At 54.8% G+C, this 18,449-nt stretch overlaps 1 protein-coding gene and 1 long non-coding RNA gene across 2 annotated transcripts in view; both read right to left on the bottom strand.

Moving 5' to 3' along the window:
- Positions 1-1,802, bottom strand: part of LOC110363577 (uncharacterized) — a 40,511-nt gene extending 38,709 nt beyond the window's left edge. Inside the window, exon 1 of the long non-coding RNA XR_010475022.1 lies at positions 1,740-1,802. This is a non-coding gene — a long non-coding RNA (uncharacterized LOC110363577). The remainder of the gene's footprint in view (positions 1-1,739) is intronic.
- Positions 1,803-4,064: 2,262 nt separating this feature from the next.
- Positions 4,065-18,449, bottom strand: part of TWF2 (twinfilin actin binding protein 2) — a 23,544-nt gene continuing 9,159 nt past the window's right edge. The window contains exons 2-9 of the mRNA XM_065075099.1: positions 17,678-17,755; positions 13,384-13,562; positions 11,735-11,830; positions 10,824-10,928; positions 6,464-6,589; positions 6,218-6,368; positions 5,675-5,796; positions 4,065-5,496 (exon numbers count right to left, since the gene is read on the bottom strand). Of these exons, the coding sequence (XP_064931171.1) occupies positions 5,329-5,496; positions 5,675-5,796; positions 6,218-6,368; positions 6,464-6,589; positions 10,824-10,928; positions 11,735-11,830; positions 13,384-13,562; positions 17,678-17,755 (1,025 nt within the window). The 3' untranslated portion in view covers positions 4,065-5,328. The remainder of the gene's footprint in view (positions 5,497-5,674; positions 5,797-6,217; positions 6,369-6,463; positions 6,590-10,823; positions 10,929-11,734; positions 11,831-13,383; positions 13,563-17,677; positions 17,756-18,449) is intronic.

Raw genomic sequence — 18,449 nt, 5'->3', positions numbered from 1 at the left:
GTATAACCCATGGGTTCAGCTCAGAAGGAGGAAACCAGCATCACAAGCTCATGACCTTTGTTTCTCTAGGGAACTGGACCTCAGACTGGGGTCAGCATCTCCCACCAGCAGGAATTTGCCCCTGAGAGGGAGGATGCTGTTGCCTCTGCCCTCTGCCGTACCAGCTCTCCCTTGCTGAAACACACTCATGCAGATAAATAAATGCGCTGAAAACCATTCCTGGCACCTGCTCTTGCTGTTGCTGCTTTCAACCATTATGTGCATGCTATTTCCTATCCAGCAATAGTAGTAATAATAATAATAATAATGTGAGCATTATCAACACCACCAAATTCACAGTTCTTGTACCCCAGTACCTTTCAAACATTCATTTTAGGGCACATCTCTCACACCACCGCCCCTCAGCCCTTGCGCAGTCCCTCAGCACTCATATTTACCAGGTTTCTCTCCCAGCATGGAAGGGACCACACAATCCATTTATGCCTCCCACACCAGGACTTTAAAAGTCCCATGAGCTCCCCAATATCTGCAGCTCAGGAAAGGGGCTCCTGCCTGGTGATGGGTGTTCTAGAGGAGCACTGGTGGCTCAACCACCTGCATTTTTCTCAGGGTACATTCAACCTTCAAAAGAACTTTCCTCATCTACTCCCAAAAAGCAAACCCTGTGCTTTGCTCTCCTTAAAAACCTGGGCTAAACTTCTGCTGCCTGCAGGACCCACCACCTCCACAGGCTCCAGGTGGATGCACACAACAGGTCTTAACACCCAGACTCCAGCAGCAAGACCAAATAACTGTATCGTGGGTCCAAATCTGCTTTTCCCGTACTCAGATGGACCATCCAGCCACACATCAGTCTGGGATTGTGCCTTGAACCGACACTTGCTTTTAGATAATATTTACAACACTAGCTAAGCCTTGAAACATTGGGGATAACTGCTAACATCTCCACCTGGAGGGACAGAAGGCAACTGGACAGACAGGGTGTTTTAGGCAGGAACAATCTGTTAACATGGGGAAACATCTAAGGGGTCAGAGATCTTAAGCCCTGCCCTTCTCCCAGGGCCATCACACAGAGCAGAAGGTGCCAACCAAGCCCCACTGCTGTGGGTTTCCCTGACCCCCAGCAGAGCCCAATCTGCAGCTGCTGCTCCCCAGGGAGGTGCCAGGGTGGGGAGAAGCTGCCCTTCTGACAGCACCCGATCCTCCTGCTCCCCTTCCTCCAGCAAGACCCCGCCAGCCCCGACACAGGAGCCCTCTGTTGAGTGTCTGTTTTGGCCACCTCAGAGCATAGAAAACCTCACTTCTTGTCAGGCACAGGGTGGGGGGTGTGCAGAGAGGAGAGAGTGGGCAATGGCCATGCTTGCAGCTCCCCAGGGAAGAGCAGCAGCGAGCTCCTTGCAAAAGGGACTGCAAACGGGTCCCCTGCCCCACTGCCAGCAGACAGGTTGAGGGATGCGTGCAGGCACTCACTGCGAACTGCCAGGGCTTGGGTGTGTAAATCACTCTCATCCAGGAAGGCAGACCTCAGAGATGCCAGCTGGGCTGCAGCTGGTGCTGGCACAGGGCACCAGAGCCTAACACAGGGGCTTGGCTCCTGGTCACTCAGGGTGCTCTGTGCCCCAGCCACCCTCCAGCCTGATCCCAAACCCTCACCACCCCCAGGCCAGGTCATGCTCCCTCCTCTCCACCCACACCCCAGGCTTGCACAGTCCTGGATGGCTGATCCTCAATATACTCACCTCCTTAGGTAAACGTCCTTCCATTCCTTCCTTCTCCTGCACCCTCCTCCCCACTGGCTGCCACCCCCAAAGGAGAGTTTGGGGCCAGGAATGGAGTTCTTAAGAGGGTGAGAACTCGTCTCCCTTTCCCACAGGCACCTGTGGTTTCAGAGTCCAGATGCCAGGTGGCACGTTCAATTCACACATTCAGCTCACAACCAGGTGTAACTCCTTTGCGGTTTCTTTGCTTCAGCTCTCAGGGGAGCAGAAGCCAAAGGAGTTATATCCTCTGAGATTTTATCCTTTGCACTTTTTGACCTGGGAATCCCATAGGTAAAAGCATCCTGGTCTCATGCTTTTCCCTGTGGCTTGTTTTCTGTGAAATGCATGAGACCTTGTTTGTGAGTCCTAAAAGACCTGAGCACTCGAGCTGCTGTTCCATATCACATCCTCCCTGGCTGATTAGATGCTGTGACAGGGTAGCCTTGGCCCCTGGCACATGTGCCCTGAAATGGCACTGGTGGCTACCAACCAAACCCAGGTTTCTCAAGCATCAACTCAAACCGCAGAGCTTTGGGTTTGCAGCTGGGGAGACTTTTTTAGTTCAAACATTAAAAAGAAAGAGTTGATGCTTGCATGAACCCTCGTGTATACTGGGTGTAGGGACACAGGGTCAGGAGGCAACAGCTGAGTTAGCAAGTACTTTAATTGCCCCAAGAATATCTGATCATTGAGTTTGTAACCCACTTTCCAAATTGAACCTGACACATGAGATTGTTAGTGCTCTGCCTGTGAGTTGTTCAGCTCTGCTTCTCCCTCGCACTGCTTCAGCACCCCCAAAATTCTATTCTATTCTATTCTATTCTATTCTATTCTATTCTATTCTATTCTATTCTATTCTATTCTATTCTATTCTATATTAACAGAAAGTGAGCTGCAAATCCATCTAAATCCTGACAAGCCTTGCAAAAGCAAGCAGCTGGACTGCGTGTCCCTGCTGGGCTGTGCTGTGGGAGAGGCAGCAGCCAGTGCCCAACCCTTATACGAGACACCAGTGACTCCCCTGCCCAGCTGTGCTCCTGCCTGCCCTTGCCTCGACCCCAGCAGCAGAGCAATGGCCTTCCACTGCACATGGTGACCCCATTGGGAGGTGCCACCCACCCTGGGCCACCAGGCCTGCAGCTGGGACAAGACAGACTTGGGACAGTTGAGTAGGAGTATTTAAGGGCTGGGGTCCCTCATGGCACAAGGGGGTGGAGGGCTGTGCAGAACCAGGCTGTGTGCGTGGCTGGCTGCCCGCCTGCACTCGTACATGGCCCACTGACAGCTGAGGATGCAGGATGGGGTGGGGTGGGATAAGGAGGGACAAGTTGGGATGGAGTGGGATGGGACATGTGGGATGAGATAGGAAAGGGAGGGTAAGAGGGGGTGGGATGAGGGCACAGGATGGGAGGGGACAGGAGAGGATGGAGGATGAGCTAGAGGACAAAATGGGATGTAAAGGGGTGCAATGGGATGAGACAGGATGAGATATGATGAGTACCCAGCTGGGGATCTGCAGCCCTTGGGCTGCTCCCGGCCATCTTCCCCACCACCATCATCCTTTGGCACAGGGGGTTCCAGCTGGCATGGCTGTGCTGGCAGAGGGACAGGGGAAGCAAGGCGAGTGGGTAGGAAGTGGGGGAGGCTCCTCACTCCACATCAATATTTTGGCCCTATAGCCCAACTGGAGTTAGATTTTGGCTGTGGGCAGCTTTTTGGGTGCTGGAGAGCTCTGGCAGGGCAGCTACTCACAACCCTGGGGGGTGCAGGATCCAGCTCCCCCACCAGGATTTGGGAATCTGCCTTGTCCTGGGTCAGGAGCAGGAGGGATGTGGGGCCCGGAATGCAGGCAGACCCCATTGCCTTCCCAACCTTGTCTTGGCTGAGCATCATCCTGCTTTCCCTCCTCATCTTCATGCCGGAATTCACCCCAGCCAAGAACACAACCACCCCAGGCAGCAGCATCACAGCCTTGGAAAATCATCGCCAGCTGCAAAATCATCTCCAGCCATTAAAGGAGGAAGAGCTGGGCTGAGATGCCACTTCCCACAGCCAGCTGTAGCTCTAGGCATCGCTGGAGGGGTCTGGTGTTAAAACCTCTGCCAGGCATTAAGGGGTTGTCCCAGAACCCAGATTAAAGTGCAAATGTCCTTGGGGTGGCAGGGCCTGGATGTAGCCACAGTGGGCAGGCTGTGATGGTTGTTGGCTCCTGGCTGGCAATGTCCAAGCAATTTGCTCTGCAGCTCCAGCACCTGCTAAATGCCCAAACTCGGGGAACCCACAGGACCTCCAAAGAGCATCAGCCTGTTTTAAAAATACTTTATTCTTTAGAAAATACAGCATTCAGTACAGTGTGCTCTGTTCCCCCCCAGCTTCAACCCCCCCTCACCACTGCCTGCTCCCACTCCACCGAGGCCAAGGCAACGTCAGCATGTCCGCCGGGGCAGCAGGAAAGCCAAGGGCAGGTTTCACTGACCCCGCTTCCATCTTCCCGGGGGAGTGGGCGGCTCTCGAGCCCTCACTGGTACCCAGCAGCAAGGTGCTCTTCCCACCAAAACACCCAGTGAAGCCTAACTCACAGTGCCAAGCTCAGCCCTTGGAGCTGGTGATGGCCCTTGGTGGCTGGGGACATCCCCTGGTGGGGGCATACAGGGGCCGTCACGCTTCCTTGCACAGGGGTTTGGGGCAGCCCATGCAATTTTTAAGACATAGGGCTGGCCCAGACCAGAGAGCTGGCAGCAAACCAGGTGGGTAATGGTGGGGGCTGGAGCACAGGGTGGGGGGACAAGGACTTGGGCCCCCCGGCTCCCATCCTAAACAGGGATGGGGCCAAGTCAGGGCTGTAACAGCTCCCTCTGAGGGGAAAAGCCTTATTGGGAAGGGGTTCAAAGAGGGGAGGCAATCATCACCCAAAGGCAGAGTGACCTTCATCCAGGGCCAGGCTGAGCTCAGGACTTAGGGCGGAGTGTGTGTGGGGGGGTCTTCCTTCTGCCCAGGGACCAACTCCTGCCAGCAAAGCCCACCCCATGGGGAGGGGTCCTGCCCACACCCTGGGGCGGTGCAGGATCACTCCAGGACTGGGGCAGAGGGGTTGTGCACACCAAGAGCTGGATAGGGGAGCAAAATCTGGGGCTAAGGGAACAGGGAAAGAAGCATTTTCTCTTTTCAAACAGGAATCCCCAGCACCACCCCCTTCCCTTTGCATAGAGGAGCTTGCAGGCAAGCGTGTCCTTCATTCACCCAGGGGACACTGAGAGCAGCAGCTGTGACCCTGGTGGGGACAGGAGCAAGGCTGGGGGATACGACCCTGCTGCTCCCAACTTCTGGCAGCCCCAGGGCTTGCACGAGGATGCAAGGAAAAGAAACACCCACAACCCTGAACCCTCCCCATCACTCTGCCCCCAGGGGCAACAAGCCATCTTGATGTTTAAAAAAAAGGAATGAAATAGGAAAAATAAGGGAAAAAAAAAAGGCTGAGATGGAGGGAAAGATCCCCAGGTGTTCAGTGGAGACGAAGCTGGGAAGCGCCGTGGGGATGCTGTCCATTCACCGCCTGGTCCTGCGAGATCTAACTGTCCTCGCTGTTCTCGTCTGGCCCCTTGATCAGCCGCTTCTGTCCCCGTTTCCCCACGGGCCCCTTGGGCTTGGCGAAGGCCTGCTTGAAGGCGTGCTGCTTGGGGTGCACCTCCTCGTAGAGGAACTCTGCCGTCAGCTCGGCGCCATCATCAATCTCGATCTGCGTCCAGGAGCAGCAAGCAGGGTTAGCAGCTCCCTGGGGTCTTGACACCCACCTTTGGGGCACCCAACTCCTCCCTGAACCCACCAGTGGGGCAGGACCACAGCTGTGGCACATTTCCTTGCAGAAGCCTGGCACAGGTCTCTGCTCCATCACCTCTGGGAGGGCTCACACTTACCTTCTTGGCTATCTCCAGGCAAAACTCCTGCTCCACAGTGTCCAGCAACCGGCTCTTGCAGCTGGAGTAAAGCATCCGCTCCTTGATGCTGCATTTGTACCCAGGCATGGAGTAGATAAAGACTGCAGGAAGAGAGCGGGGCTAGTGGTACTGCCTGGGCTCATGGACAGGGAGCACCAGGCAGCTGCATCCCAGCCCGATTGCGGCTCTTCCAGCCCCGAGAATTCCAATCTACTCAGTGACACAAGGTGAGACATCCCATCCACCACCCCTCCCCAAATCTCCCCCGGCTCCAGTACACCTGCAACACAAGGGCTGCACAAATCCTGCATGGCAGCACCTGAGAGCCCTACACTGCATGTGGCAGCTTCTTTCAGCACCAAAGCACTTGCCAGCAGCACCCACTGCAGGAGGACAGCAAGCGAGAACTAACTCAAGGTCCGCTGTCCCCACCATCTCCATCCCTGCTTGCTCCCCACACGAGCAATGGTCCAGGGACCAGCACGGGCTCTAACCAGCCACCCACAGTGCCATGGCACTCACTGACAGACTCCAGGTAGTCTCCCTCGTGCGAGTGTTTGTACAGGAAGAAATGGTAGCGAGCCGAGTCCTGGGGGATCCTCTTGGGCAGGTCAGTGATCTCCGTGGGGCTTGTGTGCACCAGGTCAATGGTTTCCCGCTCCAGATCCAGCTTCTGATGGACAGGGGGACAGGGGAGTGGACTGGGGTGAGAGGGAGCAGCAAGAAGTGGTGGGAGTGGAGTGTGGGAGAGCTGCGTATGGGACCTACCAGCTGGATGTAGTTGATTTTCTTCTGCTTGAGCGCCTGGATGGCTTGCTGAGCATCCAGCTGCAGGGGGAAGGCCAGGCCCTGCAGGGTCTGGTGCTTGCTCTCCACGCTGATCTCTGTCTTCACCTGGGGAGGGAAGCAACCCCAAGTGTCAGGGCAGAGAGCAGCAAAGGGTGGGGAAAGGAGAGAAAGGAAAACCAGCCGTGTCAAAAGGCATCTCATCCAAGGAGGCACCTGTCACCTGGCTCACGGGGACTGTGGCACTAAACCGCTGAGCATCAGCCAGGCTCATGGCAATGATGCCTGTCACCATACCGCTGCTCTGGGAAGCCACCTGGCCCCAGCCACGCACCCCTGTGCTCCCCTGCTTCACCTCCAGCAAAGACTATCTCAAAACTGATTTTTCCCAGCAAGTCCCTGGCAGGGATGCTGTGACCAGTACTGGCACGTGTCCATCTCAGATCATCTCCCACTGCAGCCTGTGGGTGATGGGGCGAGCCCTGAAATCCCTGTGTTCAGCTGCACGGATCCCGAGCGGGGACAAGCCTCAACTCCTGTGTTTAACTACAGCAGACAGGCAGCCCCTCTTGGTGCTGGAGCTGGGGAACTGGAGACCCACAGCTCGGAAAGATCCTGGCTCCGGTTCTTCCTGCAGCCCCTGCCAGGCAGTGGCTGCTGCCCATACCCCCAGCAAACCCTGTACTCCAGGAAACAGAACCCCACTTCAAAAAGAGAAGAGAAAGAGATTGCAGAGACATCGCATCGCCCCAGCCACCTCCATCCAGCTGCAACAAGGGGTCCCTGCCCGGGACTGGGGTGCCATGAGCCGGTGGCGGGGAGGGGGACAGGACGCGGCAGGTGCGGCATTACCTCCTCGGGGCCAGGGTATTCTACCAGCGATGGGCAGCAGCAACAGCCCCCCACCATCTGCCACAGAATACAGGGAGACGGTGTCACCTCAGCGACAGAAGAGCCCATCCCACCTCCAGACCCCCCCAGCTAAAGAGCTTAGCCACAGTCACCCAGGGGCTCTGCAGCGAACCTGGTCCCTTTCCTTCGGGATTGGTTTGGGGGATTTTGGATAAAGGCATTCCAACCTTTTTTTTTTTTTTTTTCCTTCTTTTCCCTCCCTCCAGCAGAGAAAAGGAAGAAAAACCAAGGCATGCCAAGAGAAACACAGGAGTTTTAGCTCAAACCCAGCTTAGCAGCACCGAAGTGGATCTCATTATGAGGCTGCCCTTCATTACAGCAGCCCCGTGTGGTACCCACACCCCAGGGGGATGACAGATCCAGGGTGTCCGGACCAGAGCATGCAGAAAAAGACCTCCAGGAGAAGGAAAGACCAGGCATCAAGCGGGCAGGGCAGCCTACCATCTCGGTGCTCAGGTCCTGGGAACAGGAATCCTGCGAGCGTGGGGAGAGGAGACACACCATCAACAGCACCCCGTGCGGGGAGGGAGATAGAGAGGAGGCCTCGTGTGGAACGAGAAGGGGGAGGGGGACACACGGACATGCTGGGAGGATGGAGGCGTACCATCTCTCTGCTGGAGGCCAAGGAAGGCAGGTCCTGGCAGCACGGGCAAGGAGAGCGGCACAAAACAACATGGGAGACATCAGAGCTGGGAGGAGCTGGGGGAGAACCCCAGCCCTGAGCCCCGGCAGCCTCACACACAACGTCTCCGTAGAACTGGTCCCTGCCGCATCTCCTGCTGGCTCCCCAGCCAAGGATGGCCAAACTCAGGGTCTGGAGGAGTTCCAGCAGCTGCAGCAATAAATTTTGCAGTGTCCCTTAGCACATATTGAAGGTTTTTGGGGAAAAAAATGCCCAAGCTTCTATCCATGCCAAACATCCTGGAGGGTGAACAGAGTGTGAACGTGCAGCTCTCAGGTAATAATTGCTCAAGGGTCATCCGGTGCCAGGTAGGTGAGTAGTCCAGCTGACCTCCAAGGTCTGCTGTCCTACTGACCCCTGGGGCGCTGTGCACCAGTAAGAGTCCAAGGGCAAGTGCACAGGGGTCCAGAGGACGCACACAAGCTCGCCTGGTCCTGCCCTGCAGAGAGGTGTGGTGCAAGGACATCACCACTGCCAACACTCCCAGATCCTCATCTTTCTGCCCCGTCAACGCAAGGAGGTTGGGAGAGTTACGGCGGGACCAGAGAAAATCAAAGCTGCAACACAAGGCACACTGAAGTCCAAAAATCCTGAGAGGTGGAAAGTTGTCCTAGTAATGTCCGCTGCCCCATATACCTCCGTATTTTCTACCTCCTCACCTTTCTGAAAAAACACTGAAAACTGGCTCACTGAAACACTCCCCTGCATGGGCTGGCCAAGGCTGGGGGGTTATTTTATCTCCTTCTCATCAGGTTAGTTTTTTTCCCTCTCCTCATTGCTGGCATGGTGCTGACCTCAATTAATGAGTATTTCTCTGTCTTATGATGAAACCTTCATGGGGGGTGACTCCAGCAAAGCCTCTACTCTGCTCACCCACCAGCACTGTACAGCAGCTACAAGTGACACCCCCTTACATGCTGCAATGGCACAGAGACGTTTATTTCCTCTTAATTCTTCTGTTTCATCCCCCTGCCCCATGTTTTTGAGCCTGCAATGTTTCGAGAAAGATTTTTCACTCGTGGGTGGTGGGTGTTATCACTGAGGTCGGGGCTACCCAGGGGCTGCTCCCCAGGTTGTTCCCACATGCTGGATCTGCTCTCCCAAAGGAAGGAACTGCAACGTGCACGTGTGTGCAAGGGCCCTGCAACCTGTGTGCACATGTACAAGGACCTCCCAAGCCCGTAGAGAATGTGCAAGGCTGGGGGTGTCACTGCACCGAGCAGGGTGCTGCTCCCATAGAACTCCCCTCAGCGAAAGCTCTCTGCTTCGCGTGGCTCCAGAAACTCACTTAAAGCTGCGTTTTCTGAGAGCTGTGAGTATCCCCAAGCTGGGGAGGTGAGCATGGCACTGAACACCCCGGCCAGAGTTCCCACTGCCTCCTGCTCCATGCTCAGGGCTGAGCCAGCACAGTCCCTTCACCAACAGAGACCCCTCAGCACACCCAGCGCCCAGCCGACTCCCACCTTTGAATCCACAGGCAAAAATATATCCATTTTCCTCTCTTTCTAAATGCTGGTGACTGCTCCCCATTGCCCAGGCTAACACAGGGGACAGGGTACCATCAAAATATACCCCAATCAAACCAAACAGTAGCAGCACCTTGTCCTGGGAGCTGCGTCTCGCAAAGGCAAGGGTGGGAAGCAGAGCACGGCAGATCAACCTGAAAATAAACGCCACGAGCACCACTTGCCCGGGCCACTTGGTCCTGCAAGACACAGCCAAAAAAACCTCAAAACTACTTAATCAGGCAGCACTGGCCAGATAAGGCATGATGACCAAAGGTGCCAAACAAGCCACAGAGCCACCATCAGCATCCATCTCTCTCTTCTCCAAGTGTGCGCATCACCTTGGATCCTCCAGCACAGATCCTGCCCAGTCCTTCCAGGCTGGCAGCTGAAATAACCATGCTGAGCCCCATGCAGTGGAGACCACCCCTTGGTGGCATCTCCCTAATGTCCTTCCCTTAACTTCGCTGCCCCCAGACCTGTGGAAACCTCCTGCCTGGTCTTTGCCATTAATTAACGCCATCAGGCTGATTGGCTTTGCATCTCCCAGGCATGTCCTGATCCATCCGTGAGCCCCACAGCCCCAGCACAGGAGGAAGAAAGAGGGATGCTCCTCTAGAGAAGAAGGCTTTCCATGGCATCCAAGTGGAATCCCCAGGCCCCAAAAAATACTGCTTCCAGGTGGTCTTCCCACCCACCGAGCTGATCCCTCCCCATCTCGGCATTTCACAGCACCAAGAGCTGCAAGATGATGGCACTACAGTCCTGTTTGCCCCCAACCCTATCCTGTGCCACTTCCATGTATTTTTCCAGCACATAAGCCCCCTCATTTAGGCTAAGATCTGTATTTCTCTGGACAGCATCCCTCGTATTTATAGCCACAGAGGAAAGACAGGAAAGGAGGCTGCTATAGCCCACAGATAAACCTGAATTCATCCTGCTTCCCCCATGAACTCAGACTCAGCTCTGCCTGCTTTTAGCCTTAAACCATCTTCTAACTGCCAACTACAGCGAGCGAAACTGAACTGTGAGCTCATGTCCTAGCAAAGGATGCTTGATCCACCTCAGCAAATGCAGGAATGAGTTAAAACACAGAGATACAAGAAAGCTCAGTAAAAATGAGTCATCCCTTTTGGCTGGATGCTGGGATGCTCGCTCCCACACCTCCAGCCACAAACACATCCCTGCATCCCGCATCCCTGCGCATCCTGTGGGTGTCAGGCTCCTCTCCCCGGACACCCACCTCGTTGATGCGGATCTGCTGGAGCTCCTGCTCGGCTGCGGTCAGCGGGGCTGGGGCGGAGCAGGAGGACACGTGCTTTTGGTAACCGCCCAGGGACACATCTTCCTGCAGACAGAAGGACGGGGGAAGTGTCAGGGGGCGGTTATTGCTGCGGGGCTGGATGCACCCCCAGCCTTGAGGCTGTGTCAGACCAACCCAACGGGTCTTGGGGTCTCTCCTTATCAGGAGGATCAACCTTGAGTAGCACTCTCAGACACCTCCATGCAAATTTCATTCTAGATTTTAAACTGTGCCCTCAACCACCCATGGCCATTCAAACCACTCTGCCCCTCCCCAGACACACATGGCTGTGGCAGTGCGGCTCCTCCAGATGAATAACAGAGCTGGTGAGCAGGGAAGCCAGAGGGAAAGGCAGAGACCACGGCCTGGGAGCAGCAGAGAGGAGCCCTGGAGCAGAAGGGCAGCACTGGGGATGTTCCCTGGCTCCCAGAGGGGCTCCCTCTGCCAAAAGCCCAGGGAACAGATGGAGTAACCTGCAGCCAAGTGCTATTGAGGAAGTACAAACAGATGACCCCTACACAGCAGCAGCTCTTGCTGCTGGGGTGACACTGCCACCACCTGGCACTTCTTTTCCTGCTCAGAGTAAAACTCTGGATCTCCTGACAGCTTCCTCCCATCTCTTCTGTGGTCTCCATCACAGCCTGACCACAGCTGTGCAGGCAGGAGAATGCGGCAGCAGCCAGTCAGGAGACAAAAGCAGCACAGGAGACAAACCTCCATGCTGTCCCTCCCAAACGCCAGTGTCCCACGTCCCGCCCAGCTTTGGTGCTGAACCCAGGGTAGGCTTCCAAAGCTCAGCCTTGAACTTTTGGGGTTGAACCCAAAAGGCTGCCCAGGAACCACCACCGTACCTTCACCGTTCCAAACATCTCGTCCTTTATGTGCCCCCCACCAAATTCCTTCTTCACTGTGGCTCTGGTGGCAGCATACAGCATCTTCAGCCGGACCTGTGTGAGGAGGGATGCACCAAATGCCATCAGAGAGAGGATCCAGCATGGTGGGACTGGAGCACAGCACCTCACTGCAAGCGGTGCCCAGTGCTCCCAGCCATCGTCCCATCCCCAGCTCTGCAAACCTCAGCCCCTCACCCCCAGGAGCAGCCCCCCAGCTTCTATCTCAGGCTCATTTCCAGCCGGGTGGGGAGCAGCAGGAGAACACGGCAGCATGGTGCCAGGGCTGCCTGTGCATGGCACAGCCCCACTAAGCACTGCACACAGCTGTGGGTTCCTCCTGTGCTCTGCTTTCCCAACCCTGAGCTCCTCGTCTCCCACCTGCACCGGGTAAGAGGAGGCACAAATGCTGCCAGAGTCACGTAAAAGCAACTTCTGGCTTTTGGCACTTCTTTTGCATCGTTCTTCTGCAAAATGCAGGGAAGAGCTTTGGCAAGTGCTCCTTGGCACCCTGCTCTTTGGTGGCAAGACCCTCCATAGTTTGTTGAGAGATAAATACTTTTAAAAAATATTATTTTATATATACATATGTACATGTGCACACACAAAATTATATATATATATTAGATATTCTATTATTTTATTATAATTGTATGTGTGTGTACATATGTGTATACCTAATGGGTGTATATATCATATCTATTAGATATATCTCAAAAAACTGCAGAGGATCTTCTTAATATGTTCATGTTATAGAAAATAATATATAGTAACATATATATTCATAACATCTATAATAATAAAATATATAATAATAATATGTATATATGAGAGACAAGTGTATGTATTAACATGGCAGTAAATCTACATACAATATAGGTTATATAAAATATATAACAAATATATATCTCTGTGTGTATATATACACGACAAATGCAGGTGTTAACACAGCAGTAAATCTCAGTCCCGCTGAAAGCTGGTTATGGAGATGCACTCAAGCACATGGTACTTCCCAAGCCGTACCGCTGACATCCCCCAAACCAGCCTCCCACCCACATGTCCCCCTTGTCCCTGCTCCCCAACACCATCCCCAGCCCACGCACCACCTCAGCAGCTGTCAATGCCACCCGTGGCTCCACGGGACCCGGCCTGCCCAGCGCTCTGTAAGGCAGATTTTGGAGCCGGGCCCAGGTCCAGCCGGGTCCAGCGGCCGCCCTGCGCCAGCCTCGCACGGAGCCAGGCCAGGCTGGACACAGGGCCAGGTGAGTCCGTGCCAGCACTGGCTCTGCCCAGCAATGTGTTTGGCCAGAGCCCCATGGGACATCTCCATCCCAGCCCTGCGGTCCGTACTGCTGCCCTCCCTACATCCCAGACACTCCTCCTACTCACACAGCGCTACAAAAGGACAGAGACAGGGTCGGTCCAGTTCATCTTACTGTGTCTTAAAAAAATCCCCCATCCCCAAAGCAGTTTCCAATTCTTAACTTGGGCACAGCAATGGAGGGTGTGAATGCTCCTCCTCAGTCAGTGCAAAGTCACCTTGGCCAGCATCTCCTCCACCCTCCACCGTGTCCCCAGGCTGGGGTGCCACAGCCCGGTGCAGTGCTCACCGGGGAGCTGTCAGGGGACCAGGAGATGAAGAGCCACTCGTAGCCCTGGGCGTTCTGGCTGTCCAGGCGGTACAGCACGTAGCACGGCTGCTGCTCATCCAGCAAGGGCAGCACAAAGGCATCGTAGTCAGCGTCCCAGCGCCGGGACAGCTCTTTGTGGGCTCCCAGCACGAGCTGTTCTAGAAGGAAAAGAGGGAGAAGGTGCTGTTAGATGGTTTTGCTCACTTTGCAGGACCTTGGGATGGCTCACCTAATGGCTTGATGCAGCTCCAGCGCCAACAACGATGCTGTTCTGCAGAAAAACAAGATGAAGTCTAGAACCACAATGTACACCCCCATGGGTGACCCCCCCAGGAGATGCTGTTAGGGCTGTGGCTACCATGGAGGGGTTTTCTGCCAGCATCCCACTGCCTCCTGTCCAACCATCTCCTCCCCGCTCCCATGTGTCCTCTCCAGTAACCATCTGTACTCTTCTTCTGCTCTGCTACCTCCAGCCACGTAGTCCCCAACCATTCCTCCCTGCTCACAGGAGAACACAAGACCTCCTCCATCCCTGGACAAGTTCTAGGGGCTTGGGTACTAGAAGACCTCATTAGGGACACAAAGAAACACCTAGATTTGGGGTGCTGAGAACACAGCCCAAGCTCCTCTCTTTGGATTCCCAGTAACCTCAGAAGGGTCAAAACCAGAACTGATACCTGAAGCCCATGTCTGTGAGGATCAGACCTGTCCCGAGACCCCCAGCCAGGGGGTGGGCCATGCTGCCAGGACAGCCCCAGCCTTTGGAACATCTCAGGTGTCTGGAGGGTATTTTCTTCAGTTACTACACAAGCAGTGGTGAGGCTGAGATCCTCGTGAGATGGCAGCACTCAGATGGATTTTAAATGCTGCTGAAGGCATCATATGAACATGAAACCCCCCCATAAGGGTCAAATCAAACTTTGGGGTGGCTGGATGGAAAAGCAATGGTGCTGGAGACGATTAGTGTAGGTTGCTGGAAAACAACATGTATTTTGATTCCATTTTAGATGCAGAAAGGTTCCAGGGAGAGATGTCAGGACTCAGAATGAGATCCAGGAAAATCTGGAGGTGCTAAAACAAAACGAGGTGGGGCCTTGGACAGTTGGCACTCGAGGGGATGCTCGCCCCAGCACTCACCCTGCCTGACCTTGGCCCTGCTGCCCATCAGGAGCCAGGGAGCCCCCTGGCTCTTGTTGCTTTTGCAACCCTCTCACTCACAGCCAGCTCAGCAGTTCTGAACCTTGTGGCAGGAGAGCTTTAAAGGAAAATAGCTGAAGAAAAAAGGGTTTGGGAGGAATTACTCTCACCCCTGCTCTCCAGCCGAGCAGGGCATTCCTCACCGACAGCGGCACAGCCCTTCGCTGCCCCACGGTGCCCACCTTGGCATCTGCCATCACAAACTGAACCCCGAATTATTGGCACAAGAGGGGCACCTGCTACCAGGAGAGTAACAAGGACAGCAGCAAAAAAGGTGCTGAAAATACTTTCCCTTCAGCAAAACTACCTGTTTTGAGAAAGTGCAAAAACTCCAGCGTATGCCTAAAATAAACATAGAGCCCTGCAAATGGATTTGTGCACCGCAGAGACCTGCGATCCAGAGGAGACTGCAAAGAATGTCACTCAGCCAAAGCCACTGGCAGCTCATGCAGGTCTGTGTCTGCCAAACATCCCAACACCTCATGCATGGTGCCAAGTCACTTCAGGCTATTCCCAGGCTGCGCTGAGCCAGAGCCTGGCCGTGCCGCTGTGAGCCGGCAGCCTCCGGCTTTGCCTTGGGCTGGAGGAGCCGCTTGTCCCCCTGCCTCCCTTCAGACTCTTTGCAGCTCTGCTTCATCTGTTCAGGGCCAAATTTTCCTCCTGGGGAAGTATTGGAAAAGGGAGATATGGAGCAGTCGCTCTTCAGCAAAGCATCATAGTCAGCGCTGGCTATTTCAGGCTCCGTTTCTGCTGGAGGAAGCGCAGCCAGCGTGTTCCTGGCCCTCGAGGTTCCCCAGCACTCAGCTCCGAAATGCCCGTACAAGGCAGCCCTGCCTGCGGCTCTGGCAGGCGCCACGGGGGACAGCGCGAGAGCCGGGAGCCTGCAAAGCTCAGTGCACAACATCACCTACGTGCAAATAAATGCACCCAATGGGGACAACCACAGAGCCACAACCTTGTCCAGAAACCTGCTGACAGCAAGGAAGAGAGCATCACCCAAACCATGTTGGACCAGAAGCAGTTCCCACACCAGGAAAGCATTGCTGAGCCTCAGTGCACAACCTGCTCCCTGCCACTGCACCTTCTCCATCCGACCTTGGCTTCTCCTGGCCAGCCCCCAAAGGCAACACCAGCTCTACGAGCTCCCAAAGGGTTGCTCAGCCATAGCTGCTGTCTTGGGGTTGCCCAGACATAGAGCATCTGCTGTAAGGCTCCTTGCACCATCTTCCTCGCCTTGCACCTGCTGCTGCCTGCTCCAAAATGACCCAAGACTAATGCCCCATAGGGCAGAAGGTCCTCTGCAAGCCACTGAGCAGGGCTGGAGGCTCCTCTTCTACATGCCCTGTGCAGGCAGGGCAGCTGGCTCACGACACAACTCCTCCAGGGTCAGCACGCTATAGAGTCCACCTGTCCAGCTGCAATATCCGCCTGGCCATTCATTACTGGCCGAGGGTCCTTTTCAGGTGGCGTGTAGCAGGCTGAAGCCCATAATGTTATAGAAAAGAGTTGTGGCCCAGAGGGATCGAACAACTTGTCCCAAATCATGCGAGAGGGCAGACAGGAGGTCCTGGAGCCACACAGGTGGGACCACCACCACCTGGTCCCCAACAGACCAAGCCCTTCATCATGGAGATGCTCCTGGCTCTCCTCCTTCCACCTGCCTCCCCACGGGAGGCTCAGGCTCTGACATATCTCAGGGGCTTCTGCAGACACCCAAGCTCCTCCAGAGCTGCTCATGGCTGGTCCAGGCCAGGGGAAAGGAGCTGGCAGGATGGGAGAGCCGGGCTGGGAAACACGAAGCACCATCGAGTAAGTTGGTCTATGAAGCAGCTGCTGCCAACATATCAAACAGATAAACAGACCCCACTCAGCCTGTGTGGAGATGGTCCGACGTGGTTTCCATTGATGACAAAAAGTCTCCTGTGCTGGTGTCACCAGCCACAACCCAAAGCCAGCAGCACAAGCCCTAGTACCCTAAGTCCAGGCTTAGGGGCATTCATGACTTATCCTAATGCAAACCTGACTCCCACTCGTTAAAGAAAAAGAAGCTGAAAGAGAAACATCATTGTCAAGGATGCTCCAAAGAAACAACGTAGATGTCACATCCCAGCACATGGGAACCTCTCCGAGGACAAAGCCAATATGGATGAAACTTGCAGTGGCCCTGTTGATGTGTCCCATGTGTTCCAAGTTGTGCTGCTCTTCCAAACAGAGCTTTACAGCCCCCCTGAGGTCCAGTGCAGGCTCCTTATGACCACATTTCCCTCAGCATTTGCAAGTACAGTCCCAGTGGAGCTGGTGATGGCAGCTTGGCAGGGCAGTAACATCCCCGCTGCCACGAGAAACAAGTCATTCATATGCAATTGTGTGAGGTCAAGTCCAGGGAAAATCTACACCAGGGAGGCTCCCGGCTGGCATGTTCAATCAGTGCTTTGCTCCGCTCGCTTGTTTGATGGATGTAGAGGCCACTCAATGGCACTTTTCCATGGGACAAATGTGGGGAGGTTGGTGCCAGACTACAAACTGGGGGCAGCCCTGTGCACAGGAGCAGGGGCTGGGATGGGTTTCAGAGTGTAGCATCCCTCATGGGATGCAATCGGCGCCCCATGCTGAGCCTCGCATGAAGAAGCACCCCCCTGCCCACCCCTGCCCCAGCGCCTCCCTGCCTGGTGGGGAATGCCACGTCCCAGGAGGAAGATGCTGCATATCACCCCTGACTGCGGTCACACAGCACCTGCAGCAGCTTCTTGCAGGGCTCCCTGTGACAAAATCCAACCCAGCAGCAGCAGAAGCCACACAGAGCCCAGCACCGACCCCAGACACAAGCACTGGTCTGTCGGCAAAGTCGGTGTTGTCCCACAGAGCCGCCCCCAGAGCTCCAATAGCTGCTCACCAGCACTCCCAAAGCTTGGGGTTGTATTTCAGCTCTAGTCTGCTGAGTGCCAGGGAGCCTCAGCCGGATTTTCCCTCGGCTTTCGAAAAACATGAGCTGGCACCACAGCAGCGAGGAGGAAAGGAGGAGAGAAGAAACAGAACTGGCATGGAGTAAATCAGAGCACTTAAGAACAGGACTTACCATCCTCGATGATGACCTTGATAAGCCGAACAGAACCGTTTCGAGCTTTGGCAAAAAAGTCCTTTAATTCCGTGGTGGCTGAAAGAACCAGAAACATTGTGATCAGATTTAGCAGTCAAAGCAGGTGCTGGGCTGCTCGGTGACCAGCCGGTCAGGGGAGCAACTTGGCAGGATAGAAAGTTAAAAATTTTTTTTAAAATCTCTCTTGTCAAAAAAATGATAATAAAAATAATAATACAAAATGCAAACAGCTGGGAGCGAAGTGCTGTGTCTCCCCAAGGCATCAGAGTTAAATAGCAGCAGGGAGCGCATGTGATCCAGAGAACTTGATACTTGGCCTGGGTGAACATAATCACCCAAATTTAGATGATGGCTTGGCTGGTGCAGGCGCGGAGAGCTCAAGTGACAAGTTTATTCGCTTCACAGAGCAGCAGGGTTTGCATGCAGGGGGTGGCTGGAAGATGTCCCAACAGGTTGTGACATCCCAGGCTCGTGACACACAGTGGTGATGCTGCTCCTGAGGCAGCTGGAGACCAGCATGACTCCAAACTGGAGGCACTGGTTTGAAGCTGAGACCCTGGAGATGGGAAAGGCAATAGCCTTTTGGTTTTGCTCCAGTGACAGCAGGGCTTTGGTTGCAGAAGGCTTTTGGGAATCGTTTTGGGGAGCCACCTTCCTCCTCATCTCCCCTCCTCAGGCAAAGAGTCTTGGGCATCCTACCAGGAGCCAACAGCGGGCAGCAGTTGTTGAAGGGGCAGCCCACAGCCAGCAC

The sequence above is a fragment of the Columba livia genome, chromosome 10, assembly GCF_036013475.1.
Source record: "Columba livia isolate bColLiv1 breed racing homer chromosome 10, bColLiv1.pat.W.v2, whole genome shotgun sequence".
NCBI classification, from domain to species: Eukaryota; Metazoa; Chordata; class Aves; order Columbiformes; family Columbidae; genus Columba; species Columba livia.
Note: the sequence above shows the minus strand (reverse complement) of the source record. Positions and strands in the feature narration are given on the sequence as shown.